This window comes from Chiloscyllium punctatum, chromosome 20 (assembly GCF_047496795.1).
Source record: "Chiloscyllium punctatum isolate Juve2018m chromosome 20, sChiPun1.3, whole genome shotgun sequence".
Classification (NCBI taxonomy): domain Eukaryota; kingdom Metazoa; phylum Chordata; class Chondrichthyes; order Orectolobiformes; family Hemiscylliidae; genus Chiloscyllium; species Chiloscyllium punctatum.
The window spans coordinates 34,148,007-34,170,714 of record NC_092758.1 but is presented as its reverse complement, the minus strand read 5'-3'; the positions used below and the strand labels follow the sequence as shown (position 1 = coordinate 34,170,714).

Sequence of the window (22,708 nt, the reverse complement as noted above, 5' to 3'; positions counted from 1 at the left end):
TCTAAATTTTAAAACTCTATTAATTTGCGCATCCAGCAGATTGAGCTCAGACTTTGTCCGTAATCTTCTTTACATCTCTTCAGCATGATTCTGGTGCACAGGTCCACAACTGCTAACAGCTCTCCAATTCTTCATGCAGGGGAAGAATTGATATTTGCAGGGTTTATGCCAAACTCTGGGTTGTGTTTCCAGTGGAGTTTCTGGATGGGATTTAAGAATCACAAGCTGTGAGGCTACAATGGTGGTTGTGAAATGTAGAGTGTGCTTTGATAGTTGCGAGGCCTCTTTAAATGTTTATTTGTTTTCTGTCATTGTTCTTTGATGCCCAATTGCTGTTACAATCACAAACTGTAAAAATACGAGACTTTGCTTTTTTCCAGTCAATACCAGCAGTTTTAATTCTCAAAGAAACAACTCTCCAAACCACTCTTTCTTCCTAAATTTATGCTATGGTGTGCATGTCCACTGGTCCCTTAAGGTAGCAGGGCAGACAGATAAAGTGGTCAAGAAGACTTATGGAATACTTGCTTCATTAGAGGCATAGAGTTTAAATGCAGGGAGGTGATGCAGGAACTGTATAAAACATGCTTAGGCCACAGCTAGAGTATTGTGTGCAGTTCTGGAGTCCATGTTAAAGGAGGGAAGTATGACTGGAGAGTGTACAGAGGAGATTGGATACATAATTGGCAAAAGGCAGGAGACAGAGAGTAATTGTGGAGGGTTGCTTTTCGGACTGGAGGTCTGTCACAGTGGTGTTCCACAAGGGTCTCTTCTGGATGCTCTTTTGTTTGTTACTTATATAAATGATTTGGATGAGAATGTAGAAAGCATGGTTAGTAAGTTTGCAGATGATACCAAAATTGTTGGCATAGTAGATAGTGAAGAAGGTTTTCTAAGATTACAGAGGGATCTTGATCAAATGGGTCAATAGGTTGAACAATGGCAGATGGAGTTCAATTTGGATAAATGCGAGGTATTGCATTTTGGTACAACAATCAAGGGTAGGGCTTATACAATTAATGGTAGGGCCTGGGTATTGTTGTAGAACAGAGGGACCTAGGGATGTAGGTTCATAATTCTTTGAAGTTTGCATCACATATACTCAGGGTAGGTAAAAAGGTGTTTGGCACGATTGCCTTCATTGCTCAATCCTTTGAGTATAGGAGTTGGGAAGTCATGTTGAGGTTGTACAGGAAATTGGTGTACATCTGGAATACTTGGTCCAGTTCTCGTCGCCTAGTTATAGGAAAGATATTATCAAGCTGGAGAGGGGTTCAGACAAGATTTACTATGATGTTGCCAGGTATGGATAGTTTAAACTATAAAGAAAGACTTGGAATATTTTCACTTGAGCATAGGAGGTTGACAGATGACCTGATAGAAGTTTATAAAGTAATGAGATGTATAGATAGAGTTAATGATAGTTGGGGGACTTCAGGACTAGGGAGCACATTTTTAAGGTGAAAGGAGAGAGATTTAATAAAAAAACGAGAGGCAAATTCTTTATACAGAGGGTGGTTCACGTGTGGAATGAACTTCGTGAGGAAGTGGTGGATGCGAGTCCAACATTTTGATAGATAAATGAATAAGAAAAATTTGGAGGGATATGGGCCAGGAGCAAGTAGGTAGGATTAGCATAGTTTAGGATTATGTTTGGCCTGGACTTCTTGGACCAAAGGGACTGTTTCTATGCTCTATGATGCTATAAATCTATGAGTTATACCAGGATGTTGCCTGGGCTGGAGAGATTATATGAGAGATTGGTTAGACTGGGGTTAATTTCCTTCGTGCAGAGGAGACTAAGGGGAGACATGATGGAGATGTATAAAATTATGAGGAGCTTACACAGGTTAGATGGAAAGGAAACTTGCCCCTGCTGCAGGGATCAATGATTCAGAACATTGATTGAAGGTAAGGCAGAAGAGGTTTAGAACGAGATGTGAGAAGACATATTTTCAGAAGGTAGTTGAATCTGGAACTCACTGCCTGTAAGGGCGTTAGAGGCAGAGACCCCCACAACATTAAGAGGTATTTAGATGGACACTTGCAATGTCAAGGCATCCAAGGCTATGGGCCAAATGCTGTAAAATGGGATTAGAATAGTTAGGTGATTGTTTTTGACTGGCACAGACTTAATGGGCATAAGAGTCTTTTTCTGGGCTGTACACATCGATGACAAAGCCTGAACTGTTATAATGAATGTCATATTGAGAATAAGTATGGAATAAAAACTGATTTAGCTAATGAATGGCACTGGTTAGTTGAATGGAAAAGATTATTAGAATTGATATGACTATGCTTTATATCTGCGTAGAGGCACTTTCCAGCAGGGGTCACTGTATAGTGGAAAGTATTGAAACTGTGATTTCCTCCCCATCTGCATATCCCTAAATCAGGGGCACGCAAATCAAGTATAAATTCCTTTCATTGTCCTAGCCATATCAGCAAACTCCGTACAGACAAGAGATTAAAACTGGGGACTTTCCAGCACTGTATAGTTCTATACACCACTGGATACAGTTGGATGAGAAATTCCAGTACTACATGGAAAGGATATATATATATATATATCGCAAATAAACTATCTTATATGCACTTCAAAATGCTTTGGACTGTGGCCTCCTGCAGATGCTTTTAAATGGAAACACTCTTAAATGTTTATAAAGCACTCTAAATCCTTCATATTTTCAAAGATTAGTGTGCGGAACATATTGTGGTTTTATTTTCAGTTGTTTGCAGATCTTTGCTGCGGTTTACTTGGAAGCCAATAGAGTCTTCTGGCATTGCACTTTTCATTTCTGTGCTGTACAAGCAGGAACTACACAAGGACATTAACTCATTTGCTTCAGTTGTTCTTAGCCCCACTTCCCCAAAATAAGTATCCCCATCTAACTATATAATCCTCCACCACCAGTAGGAGATGAAGGCTGGGAAAATCAAGTTCTCAGATACTGTTATGACTGCTCAGTGTTTAGTCAATGACAATTTGTGACATAGGAGAAGGCTACTAATTCTGTTGAAACGTTCTGCAAATTTTCTGTTTTTCATATGCTGATCAATGTGTTGTATATTTTCAGTATGTTTTCCTCTCACTGACAGACAGTGGGCAGCACAGTGGCTTGGTGGTTAGCTCTGCTGCCTCACAGAGTCAGGGGCCTGGGTTTGATTCCAGCTTTGGGCTATTGTCTGTGCGGAGTTTGCACATATCTGTGTGGATTTCATCTGGGTGCTTTAGTTCAAGGATGTGTAGGTTAGGTGAATTATCTGTTTTAAATTTACCATAGTGCCCAGCGATGTCGGGGTTAGTCAGGGGAAATGCAGGGTTACAGGTTTGGGGTAGGTGTGGGTGGGATGCTGTTCAGAGGGTGGCGTGGACTCAAAACCCCAGATCCTGTTATGACATGAGTTGCTTTCAATGCAGCCAATGTATTTTCACCTACTTATGGTCCCCAAGATTAGCTTTTCTTTTTCCCTTACCATTATGGCTTACCATTATACAAGCTTAATTATATTTTTCTCTCTGGGCTCCATCTCCACCAACGTGCTTACTCCTCTCACCACCCATCCACTGTTTTCAGCATGTATACCACCTTTTCCTAGTTGCTAATGGTTCTGAACAAGAGTCACTGGACCCAAAACTTTAAATCTGTCTTCTTTCCATAGATGCAGCCTGACCTGCTAAGTTTCTCCAGCAATTCTTGCTTTAGGTCATTAGTTTTACTGGTACAGACCAAACTTCATATCAAACTGACCATTTGTTCCCTCAAAATAATCGGATAGTGATACGTATTACGCATGTTTTGTTAAATCATTGGAGATCCCATCTGGCATCTGGACAGCAAGCAAAGACCTCACTGCTGTTTTCAGCGAAGTCCTTCTGAATCAATACCAATCAGTGGTAAGACCATTGGCAGGTCTTGCCGTGGAATCAAGACCCCAAGTTCTATGGTTGGGGTTGTGGGGAATGGGGGAACCAGAGGGCTGGAAAGCAAAGGGAGGGATGTGACTCCCAGTGGGTAATCGCTGGCTGATGCCTAATCCCTCGATCAGTCACTGAGTGCTTTTGACCAAGTGGATCCATTCTTCCCACTATCCCCATGCTAAGGTAACAAGTAACCCAGAGGATAGAAGCTATCAGGAATCACACAGGATGACAGTTAATCCCAGCGGCAGTGAACAGAATCCTTAAGTGGCCCATAATGGTCAATAAAGTCCCACCTTCAGATAATGTCAGTGGTACACAGGAACCTTGTGGCATCAAGTTCAAAACTATTTGAAGGTGGCATGCACATGACAGGTCTGTGCAGTTGTGTGTAAGGTCAATGATTATTTTTAAACTCCACAGCACAAAGGAGAAGAGCAGAAGAATGAACTCTTGAATAGAGGACTGGCTGGGGTGACTGACTATGGAGAGGAGTTTGAAGTGGGATTGGGGACATAGAAAACTGAAAAGGGTGTACTTTGTGCAAAATGTTGGTGGAGAGAAAGGCGAGTGCTGCGTGTTGGCAGGGATAGTCAATCAGGATAAGAAAATGTGGGGCCGAAAGGACAGTGTCTGTTTGTCCAAATGGGTGTCCAACTTGGGGCAGAGTCCTTATAGGGCACTTGAGCCCACCGACAACATTTAAATTATCCTTGCTGAGATTGTTCTCAGATAATATCCTTTACAATGAAAGGTGTTAGGGGTTACAACACTGGATACCAGCATGAGTAAACACAAACAGAAAATTACTTCCTCTGCAATCAAGGAAATGTTCCTAATTTCCCACAACCTTCAATACACACCAACCACGAGACGGTCAGACTAAGCAAATTTCAATGAATAATACTGATGCATGCCTGAATAAAATAAAACTAATGTAATGTGAAATAATTTCAACTGAGATTTAATTTTGAAAAACACCAATGCCACCTTTGTGCTCTCATGTCTTACATAAAGGCGTGGCAATTAGGCTGGCAAACAGCCTCCCTGTTTGAACAGAAAACTCTTTAATAAGCTGCCCAGGGATGAACATCATCAGCTGTTGGGGGTATCAGCAATGAAATGTTTCTCCTCCTGTAATCAAACAAGTTTTGGATGCGTGCCATTGGCAATTGGAATTTTAATGATACTCATGTGAGAAAAGACAAAATGACAGAAAGTGGAAGTTGTGCATGTTTCAGGCCACCATGTTGGGAATGGCTGAATGCTGACAATATCCTGACTTTGTTTAAAGTTTTTTTTTCAGTGCACAGGCATAAGTCATATCAAAGTGCATCTTAACAGTGCAAAGCATTACAATGGAAGTGATTTGTCAGCAACGCCCATCTCAACAATGATAGAATTCCTGGTAGAACTCCAGGAACAGAGTTCATGTTCACTTAGAAGAGGATATATAGATAGGCTCTGTTAATTGGAAACATTCTTCCTTTTACAGAGGAACCTCAATTATCCGAAGGACACAGGCACGGAGTGCTTTGTTCGGTTAATTGAATTCTGGATAATCGAATGCCGGATAACATAGTTTAGCTGAGCATCGGCACCTTGAGGTCTTGCTGGACATTCCGATATTCAGATAATCGAATGCCGGATAATCGAGGTTCACCTGTATTCACATTGGATTTAAATTCAGACCATAAGGTCACTTCAAGACTCCAGTGAGGAGCTATGTATGATGGGTTTTGTTATCAGAAATACAAACATATAATACAGTCTCTGTCTCATACGACCATTGAAAACAATATGGCTTGATCCCTACTTTAATAACCCATTGGACAATCTTACTATTTTCCTCTTTAGCTGAATACATCCTAGTCCTGAATGATTACCATATATATGTACTGACTTGTTAACCATGCATATAACTCATTCATGGTACATTAGTCCCTGTACTTGTTGGAGAAGCTAATCACTGCATTTCTCTGATGAGCTGCTGAATTAAACTGAGCTTCATGGTTTATTTTTTATTTTCTTGAGATTTGAAGTTTGAGGGGTGGTCTAATAGAGGTAAAAGAATTTAATACTGAGAAGCCTTTTAATTAGCTGGGAAACCTAGATCAAGGGAAGAACATTGTTACAATGATCATGCCATGTGTTTTTGCTGAAAAATGGTTTTTGGCTCATTATCTGCTGATATTTCATTCTGAGCTGTTTGGTTGGCATATTTTGTTATCTTTCACTTTCAATGGAAAGGTGTGGAGTCAGGTCCCAAGCTGGAATGGAAATGGAATCTATGCTGTTATTCTGAACAACACATTAACCATCTAGCCAACTGAGATAACTGGTCCCCATAATCTTAGAATCAGAAGTATGCTATTTAGAAATGAAGTCAAAAAACCCTTCTTCTTACAAAAGGTAATGGAAATTTGCAATTCTCTCCGCCACCTCCCCCACCCCCTCCCACCCCGCCCAAACTCTGGATGTTGGAGCAATTAAAAATTTCAAAACAGAGATGGAAAGCTTTTTTACAGTTATAAGTAGCAAGGAGTATGCACCAAATATGGCAAATTAAACTAATGTACACATGAATCGTAATCTAATTGAATGGCAGAACAGACTAATGGAGTTGAGTGGTTGCTAAGGAACTAATGTAAAAAGCTTCCTATTCAGTGTATTATGAAGGTTGGGAGTAAAGAGCCCAGTTAGTGTACCAGGTTATCTGCCCTCATGAATGGACCATTATAATGCCATATCTCCTATGAAATAGATGATAAAAAGCCAATGTTTTTAGTATTGCTATGCCAGTTTATGGCAATATTCATTGTGATAGGCAAACCCCATGTATAATATGATATTATTTAAGTTCTGCTTTCAAATTCAAATGACAGAAAATCATTTAAGCATCTAATCTCTCTGAACATGAAACAGTTTAATGCATTCAAATCTGACAAAATATGGCTTCACTGCCCCACATCAGGATATAATTACAACATAAGGCTATCAGTCAGCTTCACTGGCCTTTGAACAACACTTCATGCCTTTTAATGTGTGACTAATTAATTACTACTTCTGAATATGTTTAAAAAGAATACTTGCAGGAATGTTTGACTCACAACAAATTTTCTGTACGTGAACAATCAGTATCAAAGATGTGGCAAAACATGCAACCCTCTAACACAAAACATTGTTTTCAATATTCATACGATGTTACATTCTTTTAAAATAATCCAAAAACATTTGTTACAAAAATGTAATGGCAGATGTTTTCAGGCATATTCCAGTTAGGACTATACCACGCAACCTTCCAATCTCTTCCATAAATAGATGATTTGTATCCTAACTCTACATAACTTAAAATGCCATTCTCGTGCTAACATGCAGGAACAGAGGGATGAGACCAGATTTATGATTAATTTCCACCACATCACTAACTGAGTCTGACAATCTCTTCCCCAGGTTCAACTCAGGACTGGGATTGGATAGGTGTATACAGAAGTAAGTTGCAACCTGCCCTGACTTTGGCATTGTAAGGTACAAACCATTTAAATTCCCAGGGAGGGGGAGCTCTAAATCTTTCTAGTGGAGCCTGTAAAAGCATCTCTATTTATTCTGACCTCATAAAGCAGGCAGAAAGACGTCATTTAGAAAGAAGAATTGGTTTGACCTCTTAAGGTGCCAACATTTTGACACTGGGCTCCCATGGCAGAAGTTCTCTGGGCACTGTTTGAAATAGCAGTCAGGTCCTGATGATTGCACTGGCGTTCAATCTGAATATTTAGAGAGAGAGAAAAACCTAACTTCTCCACACGCCAAGTCTCTTCCTCCCTTCACACTCCACTGATAGTTTCTAACATGTGACTTTCTAAAGTTGAAGAAATGTGAATGGGAAAGGGATGTCAGATGTCTACTTAGATTTCTACCAAGTAAATAGATAATAACATCACTCCATACTAGCTTGTTGTTAAAAATGAACATTGCAAATAATACAGAAAGAATGGTTCAAAGCAGTGAATGTAAGATTGGATGACAAATGAACTTTCCTTCTGATACAAATTGTGGCAGCAATGTTCCAACTAAGTATTCTGAGCAAACTCCAAGTTTTACAACACACTAAATCTGACCACAAAGCTCCTAAACGTGATGACACATCTTTTTTTAAGTAGCACAGACTCCAAAGCTCAGTCTCACATTGACCTAACTTGACATTTAGATATTACTCACAATGTAAAGATCACTTTGCCTTTTCACTGCTATTTCCGGTCAAATCCCTGACACAAGTTTACCACAATCACACATTTCGTTAATTAATTTACATGCTTTTAGTTTGCTTGGGAAGGAAAAGGTTAAACCACTGTCTGACACCCAAAGATAGTCCAATGCTTAAAGATGCTGGCATTTATTTTTGTCAAGATTAATTTGGAAAAAATATAATTTACAAGCAATTATTTCATGACTTTCATTAAGTCTTTGTTTTGAGTTTTGGTTGGTATTTCTATCTATAATGTTAGTGTGCATTATAGGCTGTTATCATAAGTCAGATGTTCTCCACAACTATCTACTTTCCAACAGGAAGTACTAGATGACACAGTGGAATATTTTTCTTCTTCCTAGCCTGAAAACATTAGGATTAATCATTGCCATTCTGCTAAAACCTGTAGGCTCAGCAATGACTGGGGATGAAACCTTCAGATTTGTCTGCCTCAGCAGGACACTATGCAATGAATGCACTTATTAAGAATTCAAGGAAGCTTTCTTTCTGATTGACTAGTAAAGGTTTTAAGGATTTTTTTAGCCAGGGTTGCTTGAAAGGGACTCACTTAATGTTGGAACTAGGATTAACACTTCAATTTGAGCACTCCAGTAGATAATTATCTTCGGTTCAACTTTTTCAAATACAGCTTTAATTTCTACCTTCACTTTTGATTTGATTTCTTGTTAAAAGCAGATCAATGACAACGTGGTTTAGAAAAGCACTTACAGGAATGTGAAACTGTTTTAAAGCAGGAAGAACTTTGGAGGAAGGTAACAGGAGTGACAGCAGGAAGCACTTTGAAAACCTAGCGTACACAGTTTTATTTCTAGGTACCTGAATCAGAATAATTTGAAAGCTGGTCCACTGCTCTCTCTAAATGAACATGCTTCTCTTCACTAACACTGAAGCAGACCATTGCAGAAGATAATTCCTTTCTTGTAATTTATAATTTGTCACAATTTCTGTCTCATGCATGAGGGTGCAGGGCACTTTACAGAGAGCTGCCATTGTCATTAGTAACCAGCTACAACATAATGCTAGGGCCTGCCCACTCATAGTATTCACTTTCACTTTAGATCACTTCAGATTCGTTGTTGGGTTGGGTGGGGGGGTGTTGTTAGTGAATGCGTGTGTCCAAAATCCTGTATATTCTTCAGTAAGATTACAAATTGCCTCCACTCAGGTTTTCCAGTTGGATGTGAACTTGTCTTTTTTATTCCTTGTGTGAAATGGCTTGCTATTTCAGCGGTCATTTCCTCATTAACACCAACGTGTTGGAAATGATTTTTCACACAGTTAATCAGCAGTGCTTACCTGATTTTTGGTTGATCTCTGCTGGAAGGTGTGGTGAGTGCGAACTGGGCGCAAAGTGCTCATTGCTGTAGGAGATGAGAGGTGTGAGGGGATGGACTGCATGGGATGGTTGCACCACAGGAACCTTGTTTGACTGAAAGACAAAACATTTAAAATATTGAGAAATAAACTACAAAGGCAAATATAATTTTGACATAATGCACCCAATACCTCAGTGAATTGAAATCACAGAGATACCGATTGCCATCACATTAATATTTACTATTTGCCTGGAACTGGATCTTGTATTTGAACTGTTTTTTCCACTATGCCTTGTCAAATATGGATTAGATGTTGTGTCAAGTTCCTTCTACAGTGAATTGCTGTTTGATGAAGATAAATGGGAAGAGATTGCAGGGAGCATAAGTACCAATATAGACTTGTTAGACTGAATGGTCTGTTTCTAAAGTCTAAAGTCTATGCATCACTCAGTTTCATAAATTTCGACTGCATCCCAACATAACTCCTTAACTCTAACTTCAGGTGTTTAGGATAAAACAATGGTTTGTGCTTGCAGAATGACTGTCCCAAACTCACTTCACATAGAACTCATATATCACTGAATGGGTCGATTCAAACTGAGAAGTTAAAAGGAATTTCATAAATCCAATCATTGAATTAATCATAGAACACAGAACATTACAGCGCAGTACAGGGCCTTTGGCCCTTGGTGTTGTGCTGACCTGTAAAACCAATCTGAAACCTATCTAACCTATACTAGTTCCATCTGTCTATTCAATGACCATTTAAATGCCCTTAAAGTTAGCGAGTCCTCGACTGTTGCGGGCAGTGCATCCCAAACTACTGAGGTAAGAAACTACCTCTGACATCTGTCCTATATCTATGACCCCTCAATTTAAAGCTATGCCCCCACATGCTAGCCATCACCATCCATGGAAAAAGGGTCTCTACACCATATCGAAGCCTCTGATGATCTTATACATCTCAATTAAGTCACCCCTCAACCTTCTTCTCTCCAACAAAACAGCCTGAGGTCCCTCAGCATTTCCTCATAACACCTCTCCTCCATACCAGGCAACATCCTAGTAAATCTCCTCTTAACTCTTTCCAAAGCTTCCACATCTTTCCTATAATGCGGTGACCAGAACTGCATGAAATACTCCAAGTGTGGCTGCACCAGAGTTTTGTAAAGCTGCAGCATGACATCATGGTTCTGAAACTCAATCCCTCTACAAGTAAATGTTAACACACTGGGTGCCTTCTTAACAAACCTATCAACCTGGGTGGCAACCTTCAGGGACCTATGTACATGGACACCGAGATCCCTCTACTCATCTACACTCCCAAGAATCTTACCATTAGCCCAGTACTCTGCATTCCTGTTGTTTTTTCCAAAGTGAATCATCTCACACTTTTCTGCATTAAACTCTATTTGCCAACTCTCAGCCCAGCTCTGCAGCTTATCTATGTCCCTCTGAAACCTACAACATCCTTCTGCACTATCCACAACTCTACCGACCTTAGTGTCATCTGCAAATTTACAAACCTCTCCTTCTACGCCCTCTTCCAGGTCGTTTATAAAAATGACAAACCTTATCAAATGCCTTACTGAAGTCCATATACACTTCATCAACCGCTTTACCCTCATCCACTTGTTTGGTCATCTTCTCAAAGAACTCAATAAGGTTTGTGAGGCATGACCTACCCTTCACAAAACTGTGTTGACTATCCCTAATCAACTTATTGCTTTCCAGATGATTATAAATCCTATCTCTTATAATCTCATGCAACACTTTTCCCTGAACTGAAGTAAGGATCACTGGTCTATAATTACCAGGGTTGTCGCTACTCTCCTTCTCGAACAAGGCAACAACATTTACCATCCTCCAATGTTCTGGCTCTATTCTTGTAGACAAAGATGACATAAAGGTCTGCCAAAGGCTCTGCAGTCTCTTCCCTGGATTTTCAGAGAATCCTAGGAAAAATCCCATTCGGCCCAGGGACTTATCTATTTTTACACTTTCCACTCTCCCAAATGAACTCAAAATTTTGATGTTGGCTTAGTCCAATTCAGGTGTGAGGAAAGCAAGCATTCTTCATTTGTGGGACAGAGAAGACCTTATCTATCCTTTGACTTGATGCGAAAATAAGGATTTGTTTAAATTGTTTAAACCACATCTAAGGAGTCGACCAGAGTTTCTACTGATACATTGAGGTTACACTAATGATGCAGATCAACTTATTTTAGCAATATGTCTTGTTAACTTATTTGTTTTTGGTAGTTCCTTAATATATGTTTATTACTTCGTGTTGAACAGTTACTTAAGTTTGTGCTTAATGGTCTTTATTTATTCTTTCCAAAGGTGTCTCGCTGGTTAAATCTGAGGTTTTCTCGATATAAACATGTTGGTTCCAAAAATCATATTTGCTTCAGGTGATATCTCATGGTTTTTGCACTAAAATTTAGCATCAAATAGAACCTGAAACCAGATGAGATCCAGTTTCCATTGTTCTTGTATTTAAGAAATTAGGTTCTGCTGTTCTGCTACCTTCCAATGAAGCAAAGTTTGTATGTGACTCTGGCACAGATTTTTGCCTCTCCATTGTGATGAAGGAAAAAAAATTTTTTGAAGATGTCAGAAAACCCAAGTCCTGTCCCACACCAGGAATTTTCCATTTCCACAGGAGAATTGAGGGCTACCTGTAGCTTGCACATGAACATTTTGTGGTGAAAGTGGCCTATTTAAGTAGTAGGTTGCTTCCACTCAAATCTTATTTTGAAATCCCTGGTGGCCTGGAACACAGAGTGGAAATTGGAGCAGATAAGAGCACATCAATTCTTAGTGTGTTTCTTCTGGCCAGCCAGTGTAGTCCTTTGGAGAGTGAGGTATCCCTGTTGATATGGTCCCAGGACTGGGACTCAGCATTTCTTTGGGGGATGGAATCTGTATCCTTAAGATGTAGGAATCATGAATCAAGGTAGGAGTGGAGAGGTGGGAAGTAAACATGCTTTGGGATGTTAATTGTGGAGAGGCTGTGTGGTAAGAAGTGCACAAACCTCTGGGAACTGTCAAACATTTCAACAAGTGCCAAGAACTATTTGCTGAAAAGAAGTGCTGATCTGTGAAGAAGTCTCAAGCACTGTCAAGAATTGCTGACTGGCTAAGAAGTATTGTGAAGTTTAAAAAAATGTCAACCTGTCAAGAATTGTCAAGAAATGTTGATCCATCATGAACTAGAGTATCAAGAAGTGTCAACACTTGCTAAAATATGTTTTTATGAAAGGCAGTGCTTTTCTTAATAGAATGTAGTCAGCAGTAAAGAACTCTCACAACCAGAGCCTTATTTTTTTCTCCTGTATGCATGGCCCATTGTGGTGTAGATACAAAATTAATGTTAGCATTAAGGGAATGCTAACAAACGGTATTTGCAAAGGAACGACCTGCCCACTGACACTCAGTTTGGGTTCTGCCTTGGCTAGTAACTCATTGCAGTCTCAATCCAAACATGGACAAAAGAACTGAACTTCAGAATTGTGGTGAGAGTGACCAGTCTTTATATCAGGGCTGCATTTGACTTAATGTGGCATTAAGGAGGAGAAAGTGAGGACTGCAGATACTGGAATGTGGCACCAGAAAAGCACATCAGAAAAGGCAGCATTCGAGGAGCAGGGGAGTCGACATTTCAAGCATAAACTCTTCATTGGGAAATTGAGGGGTGTGTGGGGGTGGCGCAAGGTGGCTGAGATATAAATGGAAGGGGGTAGGGCTGGAAGGAAGGCAGCTGGGAATGCAATAGGTAGATGAAGGTGTGGGTGATGGTGATAAGTTGGAACGGAGGGTGGAGCGGATAGTTGGGAAGGAACCTGTCCATCTTCCTTCCCAGCTATCCACTCGACTGTTTGCTCCGAACTATCATTATTAACCCCCATCTTCATCTACCTAATGTATTCCCAGCTAGCTTCGCTCCAGACCCACCCCCCTCCCATTTATTTCTCAGCCCCTTGGGCCACCCCACATTCCTGATGAAGAGCTTATTCTCCTGCTCCTTGGATGCTGCCTGACTGGCTGTGCTTTTCCAGCGCCACACTTCTTGACTTAGTGTGGCATCAAACAGCCCTAGTAAAACGCAATTCATTGAGAAATAGGACTTTTGAGTGTCCCTTGGGATTTTTTGATTGGTTAATTGTCAAATAGTGGAATGTTTCATTGAATCAAAAGTTCTATGTAAATGTAAATTGTTGTTAATGAGGGTCAAGGCTGGAGAAAGACAGGACAGCTTTCAACCATTGCCCACCATAGTTAGATAGTTAGTGACATTGCTCGGGCTCACATGTGATAAAATGTCATTTGGGTGGGTACCAGAGGCCAAGCAATGCTTGTGTTATTGAACTACCATATGCAGTCAAGTAGAAAAGGATAACACAAGTAGAATAAGTTGGGAAGAAAAAGGAAAATGTGCTCTTTTGAGCTATTGTAATACTGTATGTGATTAACGTAGTGGACAACAGCTTTACATTAACTGGAAATTTCAGTGGATAATAATCAATAATCACATCTAAATCCTTCTCCTGTCCCATCTTTACTAATGGATCTACCTTCATCGTATATGCATATCAAGTTTCCACTTCCTATCATTAAAATCTATCTTCGGCTATCTTTAAATACTATCAATTCCTCCATCTGCATTACCTTAACGCCATCAGCAAATTTTAAAACGTTCATTGTGATTATGCAAGAAAAACATTTCTTGATACAGACATAACAGTACATCTTTTGGAGCAGTCCTCTGCAAAGATTTGCTAGTCACTGTCCCTTCTTCCAACCAGGTCTTTCCCCAACTCTTCCCCACCACCTCCTCATCATTATCTTATTGTCAGCTTTTGCTTAACTTAGTCAGTTTTCCATCCAGTTCGCCAAATTCTCTCTAAGATTCTCAGCCTTATAATCAACTGAGCCCATTATTTTTGCCATCCTGTTATGAAGATAATCAATCATGTTGGGATATGCTTCTATAGTACATAAGGGTTTTATAGCAAAAGAAATCTATTTTTGCCAGCTAGTCTGGTCCATATCTACATCTAAAGAAGAAATTAAGCCATAGGAACCACTTGGCATTGACTTGGGTATTGAAATGATAGTGGCAAATGCAAAGTTGTTGACTTGGCAGCAACTTTCTGAGCACCATCTGTAGGCTTGTGCCAAAATCGGGACAGTGTTCTCACAGATTAGTCAAGCAATAGACTGACATAGCATACTTACAAATCATGTCTTCTACTATGCCAGATACCAACATAACCAATCAGTTTAATGTTGGGAGGGAGTTGACCTTAGAGCCTTTAATATTGATTCTGGACCCATGATGTCTCATGGCATTAGATCAAACATGGACAAGGCATGTTCCTGCTGACGACCAAGTACCACTATCCTTTGTCCCCTCAGCTGATGAATCAGTGGTCCTTCATGTTTAACATTACTTAGAGGAAGCACTGAGAGTGGCAAGGGCAGAAAGTGTACCTAGGTGGGGGGGGGGGCTTCAATTCCCACCAGCAAGAATGGCTCAGTAACACAGTAATAACTAAGCTGGTCAAGTACTAAAGGACAGCAATGTTATACTGGGTCTGCTGCAGGCGGTGAGGGAACCAATAAGGGAAAATTCTACTTGATGTCATCCTCACTGATCGACCTGTTACAGAGGCATCTACCCATGGCAGTATTGGAAGGAGTAAGCAATGCAAGCTCTTTGCATTAAGGCTCTCTCCATCATATGCAGAACTGCCACCATCTGAAATGGCTTTGAAAAGATCCAGAAACTCAAGACTGGGCATGCATGAAGTGCTATGGACCATCAGCAGCAGCAGAATTATATTCAACTACAATGCTTAATCTTGTGGGTTGGCATATTCTTCACTTTGCCATTACTATGAAGCTGGGAAATCAAACCTGGTTCAATGGAGACTGCAGGACAGCATGCCAGGAGCAGACACAGTGGACCTAAAAATGAGGTATCAACCTAGTGAAGCTACAACACAGGATTACTTACATGCCAAACATCAGCTTGCAACAGACAGCACAAAGTGATGCTATAATTAATGGATCAGATATAAGTTCTGTATTCTTGTCACATTCAGTTATAATTGGTGATGTACAATTCAATAACTAAGAAGAGGAATAGACTCCATAAATATTCCCAGCCACAATGTGCCCAGCACACCAATGCAAAAAATAAGGGTGATGCATTTGCAAACATTTCCAGCCAGAAGGACCAAATGGATGATTGATCTTGGCCTTTTCCTGAGGTTTATACTGTAGAATTAGCTGCATTCCTGGTCACTCTGTGCCAGTACAGCTACAATGCTAACTTGCATCTACCCGACAATATAGAAAATTGCCCAGTTATGTCCTCTACACAGAAAACAAGGCAAATTGAATGTGCCAATTAACACCCTACGAGTCTACTTTCTTCGATTCATGTTTAGACCAAGGTTGTAATGAAATCAGGAGCTGTGTGAACCTGACAGAACCCAGTCCACTCTCAGTCATGAGCGATGTGATGGAAGAAATGTCATCAGGTGGCACTTACAGAGGAATAACTTGTTCAATAGAAGTTTAATTTGGGTTTAATCAGGAGGAAAACTCTCCACAAGTCATACCTGGTACAAAGGAAAATGGTTGTGATTACTTGAGGTCAACCATCTCAGTCCAAGGCATCACTGCAGGAGTTCTTCAGGGTAACATCCTCGGCCAAACTGTCTTCAGCTGTTTTATCAATGGCCTTCCTTCCATCGTAACATCAGACATAGGAATGTTTGCTGATAACTGTACAATATTCAGCACCCTTTGGGATTCCTCAGATACTGAAGCAGTCTGTATCCATATGAGGCAAGGTGACATGATCCAGGCTTGGGCTGGCAAGTGGCAAGTGATATTTGCGCCACACAAGTACGGGGCAATGTCTATCCCCAAGAGAAGAGATTCTAATGAATACCCTCTTATGATAGCATTACCATTGCTGAATCCTCTATTTTTACCATTGATCAGAAACTGAACTTTGCCAGTCAAGTACATGCTGTGGCTACAGTAGCAGGTCAAAGGTTGCCAAATCTGTGGTGACTAACTCACCTCATGTTTTCACCAATGAAACACTGTGACAGCAGTGTGTACCATCTACAAGATACATTGTGGTAACTCCCAAAGCCTCCTTTGTTAGCACTTTCCAAATCTATGATGTCTACCATTTAGGATGTCAAGAGAGCAGAAGCCTGTAAGTTCCTCCAAACCACAAAGCATCCTGACTTGAAAATAAATTGCTGTTCTTTTGGTGGGGTAATAATCCTGGAACTCCTTTCCGAACAGCATTGTTGGTGTACCTATCGAGAGGGCAGCTTATCATTGCCTTCTCCAGGGCAATTAGGGATGGGCAATGAATGCCAGCAATGCCCACTACCCATAAGTGATCAAAGAAAAATGAATGCGTCCGGTGTGAGGGCAAAGGGCATCAGTGACAGGGTGAGGTGATTGGGGATCTCAGAACCTTTGGTATGTTCCCCCAAATTATTGCTGTTATTCTCTTCTGAGTAGGGATAATGTTTACATGTGAGCTAATTGATAAAGTTTAAAGAAGAGTCACATTGACAATGGAAGTGGGGGTTGCTGCTTTGTGGTCCAGTAGCTCAGAATGTGAGTTCACAGCCACAGTCCCTCCACACGCTGACTTCCTGATCTCGGTATTTTATCGTGGGAAAATGTTAAGAAGAGACAACAATACTTGACCACAGAAAGGGACAGTAACTTGAAGGGATAATTACCTCAGAATCAAAAATCTGTGACACTGTCAGATGGCTTTCAAAGTGATTCTAACAGTTGCATGCATAGAAAGATTTCAAGACAGGCTGTGTCCCTCTGACTATTGTAAATTGTGCATCAGAACTCAGTAATTATCAAAATACAACCATGCTTTTGTTGGAGAAGGATACTTACATATCATCTTTCCTTTTGGCCAAAAAACAAATTCTTGTTTTTTTTTGCAGTACAGGCATTGATTTTTGTTTTGCATATTGTACTTTTTGTAACAAAGACCTTTTTTTCAATCTGAATACCAATTTTTTGCTTTGATCTATCATTTGGGTCCATGCATTGAATTTATAGATAGTGAATCTGTGAGACTGATTTGAAACAAATAAACATTTCAAGGCAGACTCTGTGATCTGCAGTGCTCCCACTGATAGCTTTCAAGAAAGCTATTTCCCCATTGTTAGCAAACACACAGATCTGCCCAGTCTTTTAGCCTGGGTATTCATATCAGATGCTGTCCTCCAAGTGATGGCCCTGGAGGACAGTCTTGGATTGGGGAGGTTCTCTTATTTAAAGAATTCCTGCTGGAAGCCGGCTCAAATAGCCGTCAGATAGGGAATGTCACTTGCTCCTTAGCGAGTGCCACAATTCCTGTCAGAAATCATCCCAAAGTCAACCTTTTATAAATTGACTGACAGATTTAACTTCAAGAAAATTCAGTGGCTCCAATGCACATTTTGAGGTTCCAGGACTCTGGAGGAAAGGAGAGATTACTAGGCCATTACTGTAGAGGGTTAGCAGCATGAGGATTGATTTTTGCAACAATATCCCTCTGAACACCACAAAACCATCTTCCAATTTGAACATTTCCTGTTTTCATGTGGCCTTTGCCGTGATGCCATTAAACATTGCTAGTTAGTCTGCTCAAAATCTAGCTTCATCAGGGCACACATTCCATCCATTGATACTTAAGTATCAAGATGGTGCAGAATAGCTGGCTCTTGCCTGGGGTTCATCCACTCCCATCTGCTTTCTTTTTGTTCCTTTTAACTTCTGCTCTTTCTCTTTTGTTTTTCTCTCCTTGGAGCCTTTAATCGTGGGTTAGTTGGCGACATTAGTGTGGCAGCTCGAATAGGCCGTGTGTGGAATGGGGACTCCACATGGCAACTGGAGGCAGTGGCGGCAGTCTGCCCAGCATTCGGTGATGGCAAAGCTCCTGCAGTGAACGCCAGTGGGCTTTAAAGATGGTGCTGGCAAAGCTACATCAAAGAGGAGGGAGTGGCTGCAATAGAACTCTGGGTGAGATATTGGCAGCAGGCGGGTCAGGCATCAGATCCAGGGATACCCGATTGCAATAGGCCCAGAGCAGAGCTGAGGACTCCTAGTTGGAGGGTGTGTGGGTTCAGCATGGGAATTGGCATTGGCAGCGATGAGGTGGACCCAGTGGTGAAGATATGGTGCCTAAAGAGTAGTGATACCTACATTGCTGGCTCTAGCATAGGAGGTGACACGGTAGTGGAGGAGGGGTGGCAGTAGTGAGCCAGTCAGGGCTCAGGACTCTGTTTCAATTATAGCTTTTATCCTTTTTATTCTTAAACTAGTCGAAATGACACTGGATTGTGGTAACTATTGAAGCTTTTCACTGTATCATTCACTATAAAATGCAAGTGACAATAAATCATAAAATCTGAGCAGTGAAAATCACAACACAGGTTTGAATTTTCTTTCCCAGGTCCTTGTTCACTACTTGCCATGTTTCCCAGCTTAAGTCAAATGGGGAGCATTTAATAATCTTCCTAGGGTCTGTTAATGTTTCCTTTGGTTTTAGTAAGACCAAGTTAAAACAAAATATTTCTATCAATCCCCATTTTTTACATCAAATAGATTGCGCTCTGCTGCTCAATTAATTGTGATGCTTTCTTCTATCTTCTATCTTCTTCTATGCTTTTTCTTTCCTAGCTGCTCTTGAATGTTTTGAGGGTGAAGTCTGTCTTGGGCAGGGGTAAGGAGGAAAGCTATTTGACACCAACTCAATAGTATCTTCAATTGATGTCCAAAATAAATTGTTTGGTTGTAAAACGAGTTATTTGCTATTTCCTGCAATCTGTTCCAGACAAAGATCACTTTCATTCCTGTTGACCCCCTGCTGCCTAGACCTTCTGTTACTTTCTATGTCAGCTTTCCAACTGTGAATAAATATGTCATCACATGACTTGCCCCATGCTCCAGCCAGTAGTCAGCAAACACAAGCATTCCTGAGCCAACTGGAAAGCTAGAACAAAACTTATTACCTAAACAGATAGACTTGACTATCAGCCAAATAGTGGCTCCAGGAAAATGGAGACATCAGAGGGGCAGAAGGCTGTTGTTCTCATTTACTCTGCCAGAAAAAGAAGTTCCAGGCCTTGGTGTTATTGATGATAATGGGCATCAGAATGAGTTTCATTCTGAGCTTCTAGTACTGACACTGCATTGTGATCAAACGTTGACACATCAGTTAATCTTTCCTTTTCTAACCTGGTTTCTACTGTCGTGCATCTCTGTCTTCCTGGTTACATAATTAACTCTAGCAATCACTAATAAGAAAAAAAGAAATTGTTTGTATTAATTGATCATCTTTCATATCCTCAGGATGTTTAAACGACTTCACAGCAGATGTTGTCTGACATCCTTTATATCATCAGGATATTTAAACTGCTTCACAGACAATCAAGCCACTTTGGAGGATGTCACTCTTTTAAGGTACTTGCAAATGCAGAGACAATTTTCACACATATCCCACATGAAGGAATGAGATAAATGTAATTAATTTTAATGGTGTTGACTGAATGATAAATGCTGTCTAAAACAACAGTGTAAGCCCTGATATTTATCGAACATTTCTTAATATATTTTATTATCATTGAATGGTTGATGGAGATTTGTGGACTCTGAAAAAAGCTTGAAACATTAACCTTGTTTCTCTCTCCACACATACTGCTGGACCCAATGGGTTTTTCTAGCAATTCCTATTTTTTATTGGGGATTGGAGTTTGGCAAATTATTTGACATATTGCAAGAGTTTTAATAAAGACATTGAGCATTCTGTTTTTGACTCTCTTCCACTTTCTCACGAATCTTTTTGCTGGGTGCTCTTAAATAAGCTGAATAGGGTCAGGTGGATGTCCTGGTATTTGATCATTTCATATTCCCACTGCACTGCAGTTGGTCCCTAGAGGATTAACCAGCAAGACACTGTAAAAACTGTCATATAGCTTCCTCTCGACCCAGATGCAGATTAAAATCTTTGTCAAATGATCCAGATAGGAGATGGGGGAATTTGTTTTCACTCAGAGTTGTTGGGAACTGAAATTCTCTACCTGAAATGGTTGTAGAAGCTAACTTCATAAATAATTGTCACATAGAGTTGGTCAGGTACTCAAGATAGGGATGGGATAATAAGCACAGATATGGAAGAAAGCACATCTGCCCTTTCCAAGAGCAGGTACTGGCATGATAGCCTGATTGGTCTTATTCTGGGCTGTATGTTTCTTTAATCCTATATCTTTGGTTTTACTAAGAATACTCCTTGCAATTCACAGATGGATTGCAAACCACCAACTTTTCTTCCAGCGAGGCTGGCATTCTGTCCATAGAATTGCAAGGAGCGTTCTTCGTGAAGTGCAAGGTTAGATGTCTCCCCTCATCCCCACAGCCATTAAACACTGCAAGGGGGATAAACAACCCTCAGTGGGTGGAAATCTCACCTTGGGAACTGATGGCCATGCTCCTGCCAGGGCTCTGTGATTGGCACTGCCAGGATTGCAGACAGATGTATGTAGAAGACACCAAGGAGACTTTGGACGATGTTTGGTGGTGGGGTGGATATGTAGCTGCTTTGGTTCCAGTGATGGGAACATTTTGCACCATGTGTTGGCAGGAAAAATGGGGGACTGCTGTAGAACACAGACCTGTACTGCACAGGAAAACGGGCCCTTCGGCTTATGATTTGTGCCGAACATGACACCAAATAAAACTAACCCCTTCTGCCTGCCCTAGGTCCATATCCCTCCATTTCTTACTGTCTTCTCACTTGGTAGTCCTGATTGGCAAGGGGCACCCTGCCAATTATTGCAACTCTCTTTCTACAACTTTAAACATTTTGAGAATAAAAAGGAATTGCCCACTCTCACCTGTCAACCCATGCCACCTCCATGATGGCACAGCTGGCATAATGTTAGGATCAGTTAAGCTTTTACCAAACTCAATTGACCTTTTATTTATATTTGGTAGGTGGGCCACTGGTCTTAGTACCTTTCCACCTTCTGTATTATGGCACTGGCTGATGGCAAAGTGTTGGGCTAGATGTCCAGTCGATATTAAATGAGCCTACCACTCAGTGGTTGTATTTAATATCCAGATCCACGCCCCAAAATGTGTAACTCGGTGAGAGCACCATTTACTCAACGTTTCGAGTTATCACAGCAAGGAACAACTCAAGTGCCTTTAGAACACAACTTGCAGATCACTGATTTCTAAAGATTAAAAATAAAACATGTTGTCTCTGCACAAATCGAGAAAAATGGTTTGCTTAAGGCAGGAAGCTAATTTTTCAATTAATGGAATCAGTATCTAATGTACCTCAGTCGACAGCAATAGCTTTTGGTTTCAGTTTGCAGCCTGTTTGCTTTTTATGTACTTTGGAACTGACTTCAATGAGTTTTTCCCATGTGCTCACATGAAAGCAATTGGCTCATGCTTTAATTATCCATTTGAAACCACTTCAAGAGGCTATTTTAAAATAGATCATTTTGAAATGGCTTTGCACTGGGTTTGTACAGCTTGTTATGAATTAGCCTGGAAATATTAGTGGGTACAGAGCCCAAGATGTACAAAACCCATGCTGGATTGGAAAAAGTAATTGTTTCAGTGGTTTCCATGTAAAGAATAGTTGTTTTTTTATTCTAGGATTACAGTGAACAGAGCATGCAGTACAGTAAAACCTATATTTCAAATTACTCAAATAGTTATATCATAGTTTAACATCTTTGAATAATATGAGCTTTTTAAAGTCGACTCTCAGTTTTGGAGGAATATAATATTCTCATTGTTTTTCAGTGATAAGTTTCTGACTTCATTTGTTCGGACACCGAGTATGGACAAGCTGAACTAAAAACAAAATTACAATATTTAGTTAGAATTCACATAACACCAGGTTATAGTCCAACAGGTTTATTTAAAGTCACAGGTTTTCAGAATGCTGCTCCTTTGTCATCTGAAGTCACTATGACCGGGTGTTGCATGACTTCTGACTTTGTCCACCCCAATCCAACACCGGCATCTCTACAATATTTAGATTCACAATGCCAGCATGATTTAATAAACAACAGCCCAATATTTAGCACTTCCTATTTAACTTCAGAAAAAGATGTTATAGACTGACGACTGGGC

General features: G+C 40.4%; 1 protein-coding gene across 12 annotated transcripts in view; it reads right to left on the bottom strand.

Annotated features, from left to right (window-relative positions):
* LOC140492018 (transcription factor 7-like 2) overlaps positions 1 to 22,708 on the bottom strand; it is a 240,016-nt gene that overhangs the window by 45,898 nt on the left and 171,410 nt on the right. For all 12 annotated transcript variants that reach the window (XM_072590626.1, XM_072590627.1, XM_072590628.1 and 9 more), the window contains exon 4: positions 9,486 to 9,618. In XM_072590626.1, the coding sequence (XP_072446727.1) occupies positions 9,486 to 9,618 (133 nt within the window). The remainder of the gene's footprint in view (positions 1 to 9,485; positions 9,619 to 22,708) is intronic.